The 18807-nt window shown below is 44.9% G+C and overlaps 2 protein-coding genes across 2 annotated transcripts; one reads left to right on the top strand and one right to left on the bottom strand.

Annotated features, from left to right (window-relative positions):
- Positions 1 to 608: 608 nt before the first annotated feature.
- Positions 609 to 18094, bottom strand: LOC135398756 (synapsin-like). Its single transcript, XM_064630186.1, has 8 exons — positions 17977 to 18094; positions 17753 to 17911; positions 17607 to 17696; positions 6632 to 6837; positions 4304 to 4481; positions 4145 to 4254; positions 3832 to 3892; positions 609 to 3720 (listed from the first exon to the last, which is right to left on the bottom strand). Exons 1-8 carry the CDS (start codon positions 18001 to 18003, stop codon positions 3439 to 3441), a joined length of 1113 nt encoding a protein of 370 aa, XP_064486256.1. The 5' UTR covers positions 18004 to 18094; the 3' UTR covers positions 609 to 3438.
- Positions 10817 to 18604, top strand: LOC135398759 (tissue inhibitor of metalloproteinase-like). The gene is made up of 9 exons (XM_064630192.1): positions 10817 to 10956; positions 12129 to 12275; positions 12351 to 12509; positions 13231 to 13386; positions 13749 to 13837; positions 15368 to 15476; positions 15883 to 16004; positions 16487 to 16632; positions 16737 to 18604. The coding sequence occupies exons 4-9, from the start codon at positions 13272 to 13274 to the stop codon at positions 16819 to 16821; spliced, it is 666 nt and encodes a 221-aa protein (XP_064486262.1). The 5' UTR covers positions 10817 to 10956; positions 12129 to 12275; positions 12351 to 12509; positions 13231 to 13271; the 3' UTR covers positions 16822 to 18604.
- The last annotated feature ends 203 nt before the right edge of the window (positions 18605 to 18807 follow it).

Below are 18807 nucleotides of genomic sequence, written 5' to 3' on the forward strand. Positions count from 1 at the left end.
CAGTTCCGGTTTCTACCATTGTCGTTTCCCTTTTCGGTATTATATTGCCCCGTTATTATTACTTTCTCGTTCTTGTTACTACTTATTATTAGTGTTATACGTTATTATTATTATTACTTTCCACCCATCCCTCGTTAATTTTTTCATGCTCTTTGTGTACTCTTGCCTTCCTCACGTAATGTACGGTACTTTAGAAGTACCGGTGAGGTAATAAAATGAAATGAAAGAGACAGCATTTATTCGAAAATATACGTACGTGGTTTCTTTGTAGGGAGTTTTAGGAAATCGTAAGCCAGAAAAATATTTTGGGAGAGGTTCGATGGGGAAAGAGGATTTCGCCCTCGTTTCTCTCGTAGAAAAAGAGGGTGAGTGTCATCTTAATTTCGGGAAAATTTTCGCCCAACTTGCACAAACAGGAGAACGCTAAATATTGTAGTTGTCACTCTCGTGTCCATCTCAAAATGGCAAGGTTTTACCCTGCTTTAAGACAAACCGTTAGTTAAGTACCTCATGTGCCTCAACCTATGACGTGCGCGCACGAGGCGACTGCTTGTGGGTGGATCCAAGAAATGGCTTCCTCCGCCGTTCCCAGAGGAACAGATCAAACACATATTCTACCTGTTTTATTTGAATACACATTTGCCTGTTTTACACACACACACATACATGCATACACAGAGAGCACACAGGAATATCGGCCCAGAGAAGATAAAACAGATTCTGTGGTAAATTCCGAAGCATGTTTAAATCCGACTTGGACTTTACTAGTGAACTCTACGAAAAACGATACGATACAGGAAGTTATCAAATGGAAGCGTAGCAATATGATGTAGCAGGGGAGTCCCTTCTTCAGAATCGTTATCGTGGACGCCTTCCCATCTACTGAATAATTAGATCGTTTCAGTGCTATCGCCTTTGCGTACGTAAGGGATAGCGTGATGCAATGCTCTCTCTCTGTTTTGCGCGTGCGCAGAACCACCAACGCTATCTCTTACGTACGCAAAGGCGATAGCGTACAATACACTAAAACTCACTAGTAGATCGGCATGTGTTTACGATAACTGTTACGGAAACATGATAAGCCAGTCGTACTGTTGTAAATCCTCCCTCGTATTTTGTTTTAAAGCCTAGAGAGCTTGGATTTGATAACTTCCTTTACTACCGTTGGAACATTTTCGGAGCAGAACAGAGGCGAGGATTTTCTTTGGTTCATCTTTCGCGCGATTTCTGATCAACGTCAGATAAGGTGTAAAAGAAGGAGGGCACAATATTTCTCTTGATTTTAATAAGTGAAAATGGAATGTATACTGGGCCCTGGGGGCTGCGACACATAGAGCAGTCGTAACAGAAAGGCAAGAAAGTCTTTGTCACCTTCGGATCCAAGAAAGACGTCTCAAAGTGCATATCACGTCTTATCCCACCCTATAGGGGCACAATCTATGCTCTCGCTATCACGTGAGAGCCTTTAGTAGAGCCAAATCAATTCAATATGCGAGGATTACGGGAGGTCCAGTAAATTACCGGTAGATGTCAAAGGCGACTAGGAAAAATCTTGTGTGGCAGCACCAAATTCTTTCGTTCTAAATACAGCGACGAAAATCTATGGAAGGCCGGGTATTGCTTTGTTTGCACTAGAGGAACATTTCGAGGGAATGTATCGGAAAAAGAAAGTTAATTTCGATGGCAGTGATTCACAGTGGACGAAATAAAGGCGTGAAAAAAAAAAAAAAAAAAAAGAAGAAGTCGTCACCCAAAAGGGCTTCTTTACAGCGACGTCGTCAGTGTCTCTGAGTTGACGTACCGACTTCAAGATAGCGCTCATGTTTTGCGGTTAACGAAGTCGTGCTTCTCTGCATAACTAATCCGTAATCGATATTTACTGATGCAGTTACTACACGCAGTTGACGTGACGCATTTCGTAACACCACCTTCTGGTACATTTTGCCTCGTAATATTTTGCTTTTTAATGTGGATTTAACGTGCATCCTTTACGATGAAGACTACGCGGGTGCCCGGTGGGCGACCCCGTAAGGGACATTAAATAGTCCGGTAGTCTGGCACTACACAGTTGATTAGCCTATAATATGTACGATAAAAAGTGACATCGTGTCCCCGAGGGGCTTCTTGTTACTATGTAGCCACACACAAACTACGGGTACGACTGAAATGAGGGGAAATCGCGAAATTCCCACTCTATCGTGAAAGCCACGTTTTTTTCGTCGAGAGGAAGGACAGATTTGAATAAAATTAGAGATGCAGCACACGAACGAGCAGCCTGCTAAAAGCATTTTCCACGTGATGCTTGAGGACAAGTGTGTCGCAAGCAGTACAAAGAAATTGTTCTCTCAAAAAGCTTCCGTTTCGTTCATGCTAAGTGTTGGGATAGGCTTTCCCGCCATGCGTTGTCTTCCCAGCCATGGTTGCATAAGTCTTTGTACGTCATTGAACTGCACCAAGCATGAGCAGATGAACACCCAGGGAGGGTTCCTTCCGTAAAATACTGCTTTTCAAATAATCGCTCACCACCAACATGAAAAGTGCCCACACCAGTGTGCGCTCCAACAAAATAACGTCCCTGTACGATATACCATATAGACTCAGTATTCTTCTTCTCATAATCTTTGAAGGAGAACGGAACGTTGGTTGGTGGTGGTAGTGCTGTTATTGCCGAGCGATCTGCTTGGAAGCTCCGTTAGTTCCAAAAGCGACGTCAGTTTTTAGCAATATGTGAGTGGTCAGTATGATCAAGAGGGACATCGCATGGCAGGGAAACACCTCTGGTGGAGGGAATCTCCTCTCAGTGAGAAAAACCATGAGGCTAACACGGGCCGGGGGCTGCCACTTCTCTTCTTTTTTTAACTGATGGCTGTTTGCACCAGCTTTGCAACAGAGAATGTCCTTCGGAATCGTATTTTGGTTTTACAGCTCATCTCAACTCCGACACACTTTTCTTTTTTTTTTTTCGCTCTGCTGCGCCGGTTTTTACTTATTCGCGTTTAATATCCGTGGAACTTAGTCGTAATGGTGTGACGCCCTTTGCGCTGTGATACAGCGTTGCCAACGAGAGTTTGGAAACGCACTAAACTTGATTGTTTTTCACAATTGTCTACTGACGCAATGTCTATTTTATATGTCTCGCAAGGACCCGTTATTGCACCTCCGAACTTTGAAACTTGCCAAAGTAATATATTTAAAATAAATGACGAATTTAGATTGAGTCCGCTAAATTCCGTGTGGCTTGGCTCAAGTAGGCAACGCTGCAGTTGAACACCTCTAATCGTGTTAGGTTCGGAGTACCGGCCAACAACATGCCGCTTTTCTCTTCTTCTTTTCTTGCGAAGACATCTGACATAGATAAGTTTTAGTGCTGAGGAGTGGTAAGCATACGCACTTAATAAGCCTTGTAACCAAGTGAGAAGTGGCAAGCGACCCCCATGCCTACATGTCACCGAAGATACCAGCGAACGTCTTGCGTAGATTTCTCATGGTGTCGTCGGGGTCCTCGGATTTTTCACTCGACTGACTCTCGCGACGGAAGAGGGACGCGGGACCCCCAACCCTCGCTTGCTGGGTTGATGCAGGAGGCTGTTGCGGAGGCTGTTGCGGAGGCTGGGGCTGAGGCTGGGGCTGAGGCTGAGGCTGAGCACGCGCATCACCACTCCGGGGTGGTGGTTGAGGTGGGGTGGGTTGGGAACGAGGAGCCGCTTGGTGCGGATGGCCCTAGTGATGTTAGTTGACACAGAGAAAAAGTATCGTTATAAATGGAAATGATGAGAAAGGGTGGGTCATAATCTTTTCTTTCGTTCCATAGACACAAGACAATCAACTCACTTGTGGAGGGGCAACTTGATCACACACGGACTGCTCTTCGTTTGTTCTATGGCCTTGTTTCCTGAAAAAGATTACACTCCAGATCTGTCATATACTGTGGGTATTACTGGCAACTTTGTGGACATATAATGCGCGTCTTGATACTCGTTTTTTTCCCTAATATACTATCGAATAGGCTGCCTTAGTCAGCCATGGACCTTGAGGATAACAGTAGTTTTACCGAAGCCCATCCTTTTTGTTCTTTACAAGCCACTATCCTGTACTGTCGCTTTGACACACGTTTCTGGTTTTCCCCCTTTGAAGGGCTACTTACAGAGTTGCAGGCCTGCAGTATTGATGCATCCGTTGGAGAACCAAATCGGCAATGAGGCGTCGGTCTTCTTCTTGAGTCTCGCCCAGAAGTTGCATGGCCGAATCATTGGCCTAAAAGGGGATACATGAGACACAGCGAGTTGAGTCCATATAGGTATACCTCCGTGATGTATTCTCTTCCATCTTTTCCTTGTATAGCTTCAACGGCGCAGATGTCGAGACCTCCGAAGAGTTCCGAGACAGCGTCTACCCATTGCTTGTACCGGTCGTTCATGGCCACCTGCTCCAGCATGGCAGATCCTACGTTCGCCTTCCAATTCCCGCTGATACTCTTGCGCCTGCGTCACAACGTTCAATACTCCATGTCTGGCACTGTCTCACGTTCAATGATACTGTAGCAGCTCTCTCTATTATTTCCCGAAAACCAACTTCCTTCAAAGACCGATCACGTGAACCCGCGACGATTTCTTGGAACTCGCCTGGGTCTGGCTCCCGCACACTCGGTCTGCGCGTCCCGACGAGGGGTCAATCTGGAACACGGCTCATAACGTGTAAACAAGTTGTCTTTCTTCTGGGATATAACTGGTGACCCTCTACACTCCCGCGGATTCGTACAAGGTCACTTGAAAACCCGAGACAAGGTAGAGGATGATAACAGGTTCCGAATGAAACGTTATTAATTTGACGTAGAATACTAATTTCAAGTAACTTAAGTGCGTTCAACTCTAGTAAGCGTGTTTCTCAATCATACATGTGCTTCTCGAACAATTTAATGAATGTTGTCTACATACACGGGAAATTTCAAGTCGGACGTCGAGACTACAGTTGTAACGGAAAATCCTCGTCATATGTCCGGGTTTCTTGAGCCGTCATTGCTTGATTGTGTAAAACTGATGAAACATGCTCATTTTTACAAATATTACGCACCACTGTTTTGTTTCCCGTAAGAATAGGAACATGTACCGTACCCACACGCGATTGCGACAGACACTAGCAATTTGCCTCTTGCAATTTGCAATTTGGGAGCTCTTACGTCACTAATCCGCGAAGCCGAAGTTGATGTTGATGCTGACGGAAAAAAAAGAAAGAAAAAAGAAACCAACGAAACCGAAACCGACATCACCTGTTCACGCATTGCTGTGCATTTTAGAGTCCAGTTTTGCAAGTGAAGTCACAAATCATTCGTTTGAGAACGCAGAGGTGGACGTGCACCCATTCGTCGAAACTCACATCCCCATTTTTTTCTTTATCACATCACATCACATCACAGGTGGACCCATGGACGAGACGGAAAACATTTTGCGATAATTTTGAAATAATGTGGCTAAGAAGACCATACTCGCTAAACATGCCCGCCGTTCATATTGGCCAGTCAGATTTTTCTCCTATGCATCCGAAAAAAATTCCAGCCATTCGTGGTGTTAAACCCCCCAAGAGATCTCCAATCGGGGTAAACGCCTGTTGTCTAAGGAAAGTCACGATTTAATTTACCGAATATTCGAGTATCCTATAGGGACAGCTGCTCATCGGTGTGGTGCTAAAAATGTTTGTTCGTACATTGTGCTGCTTGGGTTGTTCATACTGGCACCGGCGGGTTTGGAGCAGTGTTAGGGGTAACTCGTTACTGTAGCTTTTAGTTACTAGTACTTTTTCGGAAACTTTTATTAACTTAACTCGTTGCTTTTGAGCTCCAGTGACTTCTTGAGGGTTCCAGTAACTCTTTAACTAGTTCCTATTTCAGGTAACTTTGTCAAAGTAACTTGGGGCGAGTTCCAAGTTCCTTTTGTTCGAGTCCGGTCTGCAAACATCACAAGCTGCGTCATCCCTCTCTAATGAGATGACAGCTAGAGTCACTAAATAAGCTTCGCTTCAGAGTATCGACACTGATGTCCAAGGGATTCCTTATTTTCCGTCACCCTCGTGTCTCGTGTGTCAACCATGCGGATGAACACGAAATTGACGGCCGGATAGCTGATCCAAAGAGCGCATTGGTGCGCTGCTCCGCACAAGAAATATGTAAACCGAAACCGATTAATTACTAGGAAACATCACTAAGTGTCGACGCGTGCTTTTTTTTTTTTTTTTTCTTGCAATATTTTTCGCTGAAGGTCCCGATGCGTAAAACAGAGATTCCATAGCGTGCGAAGTAAAATTGAAAAGTTAGGATGTTAATTTAATCAGTGATCGTATGCAAATGAGCCGCTCACTACTCAGTTCATAGCCGATGTCCCGAGGATCTTTACCAAAAACTTATTTCTTTGATGGCGCCACCTGTTCACGAATTATTCAGGGGGTATTTTCGTGAAACGCCCTGTATAAGGGGATATAACGCAAGGGGTAACTTTAACGTAACTCGTTACTTTTGTAAAGTAGCTTAGGAACTTCATTTTCATTACCTGTAACTCAGTTTTTCTTTTTTTGGCACAGTAACAGCTGGTAACGAGTTCCCTTTGTCATCCTCATCTCTGGTACGGAGTAAATGGCTTACATGAAGGCCTTATAGCTGTTTCCGATCTTCTGTATGTGCATGTCGTATTTGGTGTCGATGAAAGGCTCGACGACGCAGTAGTCATGCATGACGGCCACCACGCTGGCAACGTCTTGGAAGTCGTAGTGATTCTCAACCTTCATCTTGCCCAGGCCACCGTGGGCGTGACCCATCTTCACCACGCACGGGAAACGGGGGGCCGTCAACTGTCACAAAAAAGAAGCACTTCTGTCAAATGGTATTCTAATAGATAGAGTGTCAACGATCTAGCAGAGTGAAAACAATGACCTTCACGGGCGCGGTGCTGCTTTCCATGAAAATAGTTGTTGGAGTAATCTTCTCTCAGCTGCAGGGGGGCATGCATCTCTCAGTTGGAGAGATCATTTTGGGCCTACAACTTACTTTGCTCGAACCGAATGATGGCAGTCAAAGAAAAGGCACCTGCGTTTAATTGCCTCGTGCACTACAACGTTACTTTGCTCACTTTTTAATTCATCTAGACGAAAACGTCCAAGACATTATGTGTTCAAATCGATAAAATACCCCACTGCACGGGACACAAAGAAGAGGCGACCACGAAGAGCACTGACTAACAAACAAAAAATTGTTTCACGAAGACACACGCTTATATATAGAAGCATCGTCACATCGCAACGTAGAAGCATATACAGAAACATCGGCTCATTAAAAAGGCAGGAGATAGCTGTATAAGCGTGGCTTCGATGGACATGTAAAATGCAGTACTTTATGGAAAGATAAAAGATTTATGGTCTCGTGTTTTGTTTTGGGTTTGTTTTGTTGAGAACCTTGTCTTCCAATAGAGGTCGTGGGAGCGGCGATGTTTCTGTATATAAGCGTGTGCCTTTGTCAAATAATATTTTTGTTTTTCAGCCAGTGCTCCTCGTGATCGTCTCTCCTGGTTATATCTCATATGGCCCGAGTGTGCACAAGGCCCAAGTGACCAGAACGCCCAAATGTTCATAAGACCCGAAAAGAAATTGGGCCTTTTGAGCATTTGGGTCAAATGAGCAGGACAGGATAAGGTGTCCAGAAGGCCCAAATGGTCATATGGCCCGAAAACCAGGAAGGCATCAGATTGACCTGTGAGGTCATGGAACCGCAAACAACAGAAGCGTATTTCCCCATTCAACTAGGCCAGCTCCAACCTTCCCTCACCTGAAAGAAAGGCTTCTGTTGCCTCAGGGTCCCAAAACTTGCACTGATAAAAGTACCGTATTTTTCTGGGTATAAGCGCCGTTATACATTAAAAAAAATTCTCTGAAGAAGTCCTGCGCGTCATCTCATGTCATCATATGCGCGTCATCATCCTGCGCAGGACTTCTTCAGATATCTTTTTGAATATATAACGGCGCTTATACACAGAAAAGTACGGTACTTCTATCAGTGCGAGTTATATACAACAAATGTTCTTCTGTAAAATTGCCTTTCAAATGTGACAGCGCAGGAATTCCACACTTTTCCGAGAAGCCCTACACTCTTAAAAATGAACTTCACCGCAAAGCACGCTCCTAGCCAACCATAATCTCTAATGATATCGTTATCTGCCTTGATTTGTTGAAAACGGGAGGCGTACGCCTTTTCTGTGACACTTATGCTGTTCATAATTGTCACAAAAAAGGCGTACGCCTCCCGTTTTCAGCGAATCACGGCAGATAACGGTATCATTAGAGATTATGGTTGGCTAGGAGCGTGCTTTGCGGTGAAGTTCATTTTTAAGAGCGTACTTCTTGGTATTTTGCTCGGGGCTGGGATTTATGATGTTAATCAAGTTGCGCCCATTTTGGACAATTGCACTCGGTGAATCCTCGGAATATGCTTCTTCTGCAGCGCGCATCTGACGTGAACACAAACAATGCGCTTCTTCCGCCGTGTGAAACGTAGTCTCCAAAGAGTTCAGTTACAGAATCAATTCCAAGGTGTTCGCCCATTTGATGGCACCCATTTGGTCGAACGGCCCCGAGAAAATGGCCCCGAAAAATTTGGTGACGGAACAAACGATCTCGGAAAAAATGGTTCCCGAGCGGTTAGAGCGGAAAAAAACGGTCCCATGGGTAGGCATGGTTTGCTACGTTCAAACCCCTCTCGAAATCGTACATTTGGTAGCTCGTTTTGGATAGGGAAACGAGGAGTAAACCCTTCTCTCCTATGCAAATTTCCTCCTGAACCCCTCCAGAAATATTTTTTCTGGCTACGCTACCGCCATGCCCGGCTTGGTTACCTTCGCAGAAAAAGCGGTACTCATTGTGCGTCATAGCAGTATTCCAGAGAAGGTTGAAGAGCTTTTTTATGTGGCAAAGGGATAAGTTATTCAATAAAAATATTAGGCACAGAGCCTACCAAATGTACCGAACGAAATATTGAACGCTGTAAGGATTCATATTTATATTATTTAGTTTCTGCCACATCTATATCTTATTTGCTTGAAATTTTTTTTCTTCATTTCAGCACGTTTATTAATATTTTTAGTTCAGTTACCTTTTTCTCCTCTGTCGCATTCATTTAATATTGTGCATAGGAGCACAGTAAATATTTAGGACATTCCTAATCTTCCCTCCTGGTTTTCGGGCCATATGACTATTTTGGCCTTCTGGGCATTTCGGCCTTCTGGACACCTTACCCTGCCCTGGTCATTTGACCCGAATGTTCAAAAAGCCAAAATTTTTTTCCGATCTTATGAGCATTTGGGCGTTCTGATCACTTGGGCCATATGAGATGATACCGTCTCTCCTATGTCACTGCGATATTCTATCGCTTTTAACATGAACTTTCATGCCAAACAACCCGGTTTTCATCACTTTTTTAAAGTGATGTATTCGCCACATAAACGCCGCCAAAATAGAAGTAAACATTTTATTTTCCTGTCCTACACTCTTAAAAATAAACTTCACCGCATAGCACGCTCCTAGCCAACCATCATCTCGAATGATATCGTTATCTGCCCTGATTTGTTGAAAACGGGAGGCGTACGCCTTTTTTGTGACAATTATGAACAGCATAAGTGTCACAAAAAAGGCGTACGGCTCCCGTTTTCAACAAATCAGGTCAGATAACGATATCATTCGAGATAATGGTTGGCTAGGAGCATGCTACGCGGTGAAGTTCATTTCTAAGAGTGTAGATAGAGCAACCGCAAGGAAAGATGGCTATATTAAAAATCAATATAAGCGATGATTTAGTATCAAACGGGTATTGCAGCTGGTAGGTAAAGAAAAAGCCGCACATAACAGCAGGTACGTCACACGCGGGAAGAATGAAAAACCTCCTTGAAGGGAAGGACGACTCAAACGCCTTTTCAGGGTCACGTCATGTGTTTCACCACTGGAGACGTCTCCGTAGTGACATCACCCCGTCAGGGAAGCACTTCCGTTGAGTGCCCTTTATCTTAGCCGCTATTTCTAAGGCGTGCGTAAAGAAAAAGAAAAAAAAAATGTGTGGCGGCTCAAAGGTGAGCTTACTCGGAAGCCGTTGCCAGATGAAAACACATGCTGTGCTGTGCACAAAGACTCACTCGGTTTTCGTGATGCAGGAGAAATTCTGAGCAGGATAGAAAGAAAGCTGTATTTGGAAAAAGAAAAGAAGAAGAAAGGGAGGAACGAAATCGGACGACTGAAAGATAGACATCCGTTAACGGCGCAAATATTCCATATCCGAAGAGAGGCAACCCTTTGAACAACATTTATTGCAATTTCACGCTAACAAGTGCTAACACGTTACACACAGTTACACGTGAAGTTCACGTATCATTATAATAATAAGCGACCTTGATCGAAAGGTAGATTGAATCTGTCCATCATGTCGCGTGTAGATGTACATGTGCGGTGAAATGTCGCCGGCGTTCCGTGGGAACCTGACTATGTTTATGTTCATCTCTTGGCCTCTCAATGTACTTTCTGTTTCGCGCTCGCACACGGGCGTGGAGGGCTCGGACCCGTGTTTTCCCAACTGAAGTGGACGCATTCCTGTCTGTTGCTTCGTGGCGCCAAATATACGGACATCCGCCGCTTGACATCCCAAAGGGACTGTCGCAAAATAAAGACGCTTGTTTGAAACCGCCGAGAAAGTGGACACGGTATCCGTTATTTTGCTAACTGGCAAAAATGAAGGTTGGCTAAAAATAGCCTCAGCGTGGGCACACGAACAGCACTGACGAGAGTGCCCACGCTCAGGCGGTTTCAATCCCTTCCATCCTACAGCCGCTTCTTTTTTATTATTGTTTGCGCAACTCAGCTCCAACGCTGTTGTTGACACAGTATTGTACCCGCGCTGTAAAGCCAAGCAGCCTACATTGTTTGGACCCTCGTAAGGTACGTACGCATTTACAGCAGTTGCGTAATGCGTTACATAAGTCCCATTTTTTTATACAGTCGCTATTATCATCGATAGACAACTTTTTTTATGTGCACTGTATGTACATACGTTACAGCTGTATAATTCCATTTTATTTTTCCATGTACCAACCCAAAGGAAACCAACCGCTGTATAATATCTACAGCGTGTCCCAGAAAACATGTCATTGAATTTTAATAAAAAAAACTACGCCATATAAGAACCATGCGGTCAACGGCATTTGTTCTTACTAGATTTTTTGCCACCTCCTGATGTGCATGTCACGCAACCTAAGTTTAATTACGCAAATTTTTGCGAACTGAACTCGGAAATTTGCCAAGTAAAGGTGACTTTGTTACCCCACCAATGCGGTGCCGATTTTACTCAAATTAATGATAATTGACAGGAATATTGAGAAGCTATCGTATCGGAAAAAATAACCGAAAATCATGCTCTACGGGGCTTGCAGAGGAGAGCGCGCAACGGATTTTTCAGCGAAATAATTGTCAGTCCGACGAAACCCAGCCCACACCGGCATGGTATGTAGAAAGAGATATCACAGACATAGCTTATCGCGTCCGGCTTCGGCTGGGACCATACCTTCCCTCTCCCAATTTCAGGAACTGTCACTTTTTCTATTATCACTCTGTGGGCTGGGTTTCCAACCTCCTTTCGTCGCACTGACAGCGATTGCGCTGAAAAATTCCTCGCGTGTTATACTCAAGTGCCCCAGAAGCATGATGTTCGGCTATTTTTCCCGATAGGATAGATCCTGAACATCACTGTCAATTATCGTGAATTTGAGTGAATTCGGTACGCTGTTCATGTTGGTGGGGTAAAAAAAGCGACCTTTACTTGGCAAATTTCAGAGTTCACTTCGCGAAAATTTACATAATTAAACTTAGGTTGCGTGACATGCACAGCAGGAGGTGGCAAAAATCTAGTAAGAACAAATGCCGTTGACCGTATGATTCTAGTTGGCGTAGTTGTTTTATTAGAATTCAATGGCACGTTTTCTGGGACATCCTGTAGATATTTTCACGAGCACAAACTCTAAGTACTAAGATATCCAGTGTTCAACCTCGGTAGCACCGTCCACGAAGCCTGGAATGCATCCGCATTTTTGTACAATTTTTCGTTTCGTAAATAGTCGAAGCCAGATTTAAACGGTGAAGAAACAGTTGCAACGTAAAACAACGCACCATCTGAGTAACCCACATTGGCCAGGAATACATCACGTTTGATTGACTTACTCCGAAAAACGATTGCCACGAGCCAAGGCAACCACCGACGAAAGGTACACAGAGAGAGAGACAGAGAAAAAAAAAAGGCTGCGAGTGGGAGGCATTACGTATATTTTTATATGTGGTAGCCAAATTCCGGCGTGACGTCATGCCACGTGACGCCCATTGAGACGGATGACGTCCTCCGCTCCGACATAAGCCGCCAGCGGACTGCGGAGTTTTTGCAATCGTGTTCAGCGAGGGATTCAGAGTGATTTCATTTTGCGCCCAAGGATTTTCAAATTCAGGTGAGCAACTCTCCATTGCTGTTCTCCACGCTTTCGATACATAATATTTGGTGTAGTATTCTCCGCGCTCATTTCAGTCTCGGGGAAAAGTTGTCACCGATTGGATCAAAAGTGTTGAACGAGACCGTTGTCATTTTTAGCGTAAAGGACAGGACGGCTTAAAGATAATTTTTGTAATATGATAAGATAATTGAACTATGTTTGCAACGTTTCTTCGCCCAACTGCATTTGAAACACGCAGCTATATGACCGCGCAGTATCTGTAACATGGTCGGTGCATTTTCTCTAATACGCGCTCGGAGAAGTTTATCATATTATTTGTTGTTTACACCGATTGCTTTTGACGTTTTGGCGTCACAACTGAAGAGATGCTTTCAGAAAGGGCTTCTGTGTAACGCGACGCCAGTGCAAATTTATACGCGGAAGATTAATAATATTGAATGGGTGGAAGAAAATTGGTTATAATAGCAGGTACGGGAAAGCGGAAAGTTATGCGCAGAAAATGTCACCTCCAGTAATTTTTGTCAAAGTTTATTATTGGCCACCCGCACGGACGTTAATGAACGTGAGCTCCCAACTCGGTCGCTTAATCAATTAGGTGGGACCGGGAGTTGAACGGATATTGTCCAATAAGGGTGTGCAGCACTTCCTTATTTCAGTGAGAGGATATCTTGTTTCGTTCATCCATGTGCTCACGAAGGGCGTTGTTTCGTCCGTGCAGGTATCTAATAAAGGGGATCAAATGAGCGTCCATCCTCTAGAATGAAGATGCGTGCAACGTGGGGGATACTCGTGTTGAACGCCTTGTGCAGTGTTTGTGACGCCTGTTCCTGCTACTACTTCCATCCGCAAGAACATTACTGCACCGCTGACTTTGGTACGTATCATTTCTCATCTCTCCTCTTGGCCATCATATCGTTATAAACTGGGCGCCTTGAAATGGGTACACAGTGTCTCCGTCAATTTGCCCTGGGTAACATGTAACGGATGTAACAATTCGTTTCTAAACAACTATTTTCACATAGATGCTTCCGGACGAAAGAATGTTTTCTGTTGTCTGGCTAATATAGTATATCATATGAGGAAGCCCCATTATTTCTACAAAGCAGTGCACGGAGTGGACTCAGGTCTCAAACCCTTATGCGCTGACGCAGTTGCTAGAGAGTGCTGACATGGAATCCTAACATATTTCTGCAGCGATTGAATGGTTTCTAATAAATCGTTATCGATTGATTTCAGTGGCACTGGTCACGGTCAATGAACAACGCGATATGGACAATTATACCAAGATGCAAAGTTACTACGTCATTGTGCACAGGCTATTTAAGGTGAGCCACTTAACATCGATAAACTATAGCGTATTTTCCGATGCGTAACATGCGTCGATGGAAAGTAATCAAAGAGTGCACAGTAATCAAGGCCGAGCGTTTACTCTCAAATGACGTCGTCGGCGTGTCAAGCGGCGTGACAAACGCGACGCCTTCTTAGAAAAACGTTCCGCACCGTTAAATACGGTAGGAATACCGGTTTTCGGCTCACCATCTTCAGGCGCCGTCCTCGTTGCAAGGCTTCAAATGACCATTTATACCAGAGCTCCGCAAAGGAATTTCTTGTCGAAAGTTCTTGCCGAACAGGAGGCGTACTGCATAATTTTTATTCGCTTCCCATTTTCAACAAATCAGGGCAGAGAATGTTGTCATTCGAAATCATGATTGGACCACAGGTGAAGTAACCGGGGATTCCGGTAATGGCCTTAGGTTTGCCGTCTGACTAGGGGCCACAAAAGGGCATTTATTATTCGAAACAAGAGCTCCGACTTATTCAAAAATATCGCGACGAAACAATTTTCGAGTGACCCAATGGGTCGGTGACTATATCCTATACAAGTTATGATGCGTACAATGTTGTCGCTCATTGGGAGTTGCACGCCGTCCTTGAAACTTCTTTTCCGGCTTTGTGACAACGAAATTTGGTTCTTTTATTTTTACTCGAGAAATACATACGTCTAAAAGACGTGGAGCATCTCATTGGGTGGACCATTAATTAGTTGAAGATTCCAGTCTCTCATGCCATGTTTAATGAGCGGCGCTCAAAGTTTCCGTCGTTATCGTGGCCGTTGAAATTCCAAATCTCCTTCATTTAAATGAGAAGGGTTAACAAATTGAATTTGATTTCATTGTAGAAAAGAAAGGAAAAGGAGAATTTTCTGAATAGTAAAGGCCTCGAGTCGCTCATTTTCCGAGTCACTATACGTCCGTTCCAAATTATCCTGCCTGCATCTTTTTAGGGGACCACTTGGTAGCCTACTGATCCCATGCTTGCGATCACCACCAGTTTGGTGGGATGGTACTCCCGTTATTTCACTGTTCCGCTGAGTCGTAGCAATTGACTGCAGTTAGGCTGTATTATGAAGAATGTCATTTCAACGGCCGTTGACTGGCTATCTCAGTTCAATCAGACAACTGGCATACATCCCGCTTCGTGCGAACTTCTCTATTTGGTTTTTCTGACTGAATTCCGTGCTTTTGCATGCAAAAAAAGAAAGAAAGAGTAAGAAGGCCAAAATAGACACTCTTAAACATAAATATTGCTAAACAAAGCCAGGCTAAATTCCATCTACGCGGTGTGATCACGTGATAGTAAACTTTAACCCAACTGCGCACGGAAAGGGCCGTGTGAGGTACCGCGAGCTGCCGTTCAGCTCAAGGTTCGTTGGACGGTTAAACTGCCATTGACTTTGAAGAGTGTTGAGATTGCCCGTGTTAAGGACGTTACGATGTGGCAAAGCTGACGCGACAAAAATTAATCGACGCTTTCTGCGTGTGTGCGTAATAAATTTTATGGTGAATATTTTTCAGGCGAACAAAGACTCCGTGGAAGGGTTGTCTAAGGGCATCATTTGGACTCCAGCGAATGACGCCGTTTGTGGGATCACTCTTAAGACTAACAGGAAATACCTAATCACAGGTACGCCGATCCTAACCCGTATACACTCTTAAAAATGAACTTCACCGCATAGCACGCTCCTAGCCAACCATCATCTCGAATGATATCGTTATCTGCCCTGATTTGTTGAGAACGGGAGACATACGCCCTTTTTGTGACACTGATGCTGTTCATAATTGTCACAAAAAAAGGCGTACGCCTCCCGTTTCCAACAAATCAGGGCAGGTAACGATATCGTTCCCAATGATGGTTGGGTAGGAGCGGGCTATGAGGTGAAGTTCATTTTTAAGAGTGTATATATAGTGTGGTGCAGGGTTTAGACATCCGTAAAGCGTGCTTTGCCTACCAGACGTAGGAGTACTGCAGAGAAAGACACACAATGGTGGCGGTAGACAAGCATTTCTACATGTGGCATTCGATTGTGCAGGCTCTTCCGATAGGTCAAAACCAAAAGTGTCTCTCTGCAATTACCACCAGGAGTGGAATGCCCTGACACGGAAACAGAAGAAGGGGTTTCAAAGACTATATCGTAATGGCTGCAACTGCACAGTGAGTAGTCCGGCGTATTATTATTGAACATGTTGCCAATTACGTCGAGCACCTTACAGCAGGTGAAGGAGTCTTCCATTTTTTGGGAAGTGGGTTTCATGTCGTGTATAGACTCACGCTGAGACTGTTTACCCACCGCGAAGCAACCGTGCCTATGAGCGGCGTACAGTTGGGGGTTACACAATGTTCTCGCTTTCGTTCCAACAGCTTTCAACCGGTTCCTTTGACTTGTGTTGTCACGCAACGTTCAAAGACGGCTCATGTAGCGGAGCAATTTTCGATTTGGCATACGACTCTCCATACAGGGAGTGCTGACGTTACGCAATGTTTCTTTCGTTTTTGTTAGTGCATTTCATCGCGACAATGCCATGCACGTGTGGGCTATGAAAACCACGAATGGGTTTCTTTGGAGCCACGTTCTAAAAAAGCCATTTCCTCTCAATATTTCACAATTGGAGAGATAAGGAGATAAACGATTCTAGGTTCGAGTGTACCATTCTGGTCGTGACGCCAACAGACATTGCCTTTGGGAGACATCCGATAGCCTGGACTGCCAGAGTAAAGAGGCTATCTGTGTACCTTCCCACGTGAAACCTGGCTGCATTTGGCTCGGTGGACAACGGTACCGGTAAGTGAATTTCGTCGTCGCATCTTGTAATTAAATTCGGTTAGGAGTGAGATTCCTCGGAATATTTGGAACGTTGACCATTAACGAGCGCATAAATTCTCCAGGGAGTGCATGAAGAAGAGGAGGAGGATGAAGATCCTCGAGGGACCTTCAGGTTCTGCGCCTCTCGAAAACTCTTATTCAAGATAGCGAAGAACGAAGGGTATTATGTCCGGAGAGGGCGTATTTTTGCCAACCTTCTCCACGTATCAGTAGATGATACGTTATCAATAGTGTACAGTCCGTATTTATGATAGACGGTGACAGTTTTAGAATATGGGACCCAAGCGGTACCTAAGCACATCGACGGGTACCCGCAAGAATCTCTTCCCAGACGCATTGTCCTGCGGACTCTGTTTCAGTTTTCTACCTTCTGTTGAGCGTTAAACGGTAGGAATCGAGACACAGTTTTTTTAGAACCACTCATAAGACCTGAGTTTGCTTTGTTGGCGCGGGATCATCTCCAGGAAATACTCTTGCAAGGGGCGACGCCCTTAAAACGAACCGTCGGTTCTTTTATGCCCATGTACAAAACAGAGCGAGCGAAGCAAGTTTATGAATGAGTCTACACAAAGGGATATGTCTTAATAAACGCACGACATTATTTTTGTTCGTCCTCCATAGGATACTTGGTGGAATCGATCCCTATCGATCTGAAGCGGTGTATATATAGGTACGGAACGGAAAGCGTCCTCTCAGGCAGGAGTTTTCGTCAAGCCCCATAGTGCGACTCAGTGAGTTATCCTGACCCCCCTACACCCCCTAACTTTTTCACCTGTGTACCCCCTACAGGAGGTGCCCTTGCGATTTCAGCTTTAGACACATGTCGGTTATGATACGTTAAGCTGTAATGACGTAACTATAATAATGACCCCCCATTTTTTTGAACACCCCTCCGTGAAGATAAACCACTGGTGCGACTGATGTATGCTCACCATTTCCACGTGGTTTGGGAAGAAGGTCTGCTCTATGAGCGGGAAGGCATCCTTACCCAGTCGCCGCTCGAGGCTCAATAATTGTGTGAACTGAAAAGAAATCTCTCTCTGAGTGATGATCATTGAGTGAGTGAGTGAGGACTTACCACCCATGGCTTGTCCTGGAAGTTGTAGAGGCTGTGGAGAGAATTGAGTGACGGGACGCCCCCGTAACGCAATCCCAACAGGATGGGCCGATAGTCCTTGTGGGCGTCACGAACGTGTTGCCGCACCAGCACAAAATCGGGCCGGAAAGAACGCATTACCTATACACGCATTATGAGAAAGTTGCCCATCCATACCCTATTGCTAATATGCTCTATTGGCATACCCTAGTCCCGTTGCGAATGGCGGCCATGCTGACTTGCGTCCCCGTCTCAGTGTTCGCCGACAGGCTGAGGTCCTTGAACTCCGCTTGTTCCACGCGAATGTCCCAGTCCCCATGGACCTTCTTCCCTCGGAAGTATTTGCTCCTTGAAGATGAAGAAAATAAATGGCAACTTTGTTGCCAGAAGGTTGATTGGCTTACCAGTCCGTGTTAAGGTCATCGATGACTAGAAGGGTTAGGTGTCGCTCTTTGTTGTAAGGCTGAGCTCCTTTAGCCGTTAGTGAAGAACCCCTGGTGAGAAATGAAGTGACTGTCCTGGCGGGAGAACTTGGAGCACTCGTTGCTGAGCTGGGTCGTAAATTCAACGATAGGTCGCCGCCGCTGTCTTGTTGTTGTTGTTGTTGTTGGGATGGAGGGGGGCCTCCTTCGCCACCTTGCAAAGGGCGTGGAGGGCCCTCATCACTTCCTGGTTGGTCCTCGAGTTCGCCAGAGAGATCCCCGGACGAGAAGCGTCGACGCAAATAATTTGTGGTCGACGCAAAACTCTGTACGGAATACACGGCGATTGTGTTACTATGTGTGTCAGCTTGCTGTTTCAGTAACATCGCATTAAAACGACTTATTTTCTTGTCACGGGTTCACTGTCACTAAAAAGGAAGGAAGTTCTTTGCGGAGTGTTAGTACCGGACCCAATCAACGGATTCTGAGTCGTGCACGCGGGCTAGGTTCACGTTAGGTGACGTTATCAAAGTCACTATCTATTTTAATTCGGTAATGCTGAAGATGGAATGAACCACGTTGTTCGTCTCGCTTGTCAGCGCTATCTATGTGCCA

This window comes from Ornithodoros turicata, chromosome 6 (genome assembly GCF_037126465.1).
Source record: "Ornithodoros turicata isolate Travis chromosome 6, ASM3712646v1, whole genome shotgun sequence".
NCBI classification, from domain to species: Eukaryota; Metazoa; Arthropoda; class Arachnida; order Ixodida; family Argasidae; genus Ornithodoros; species Ornithodoros turicata.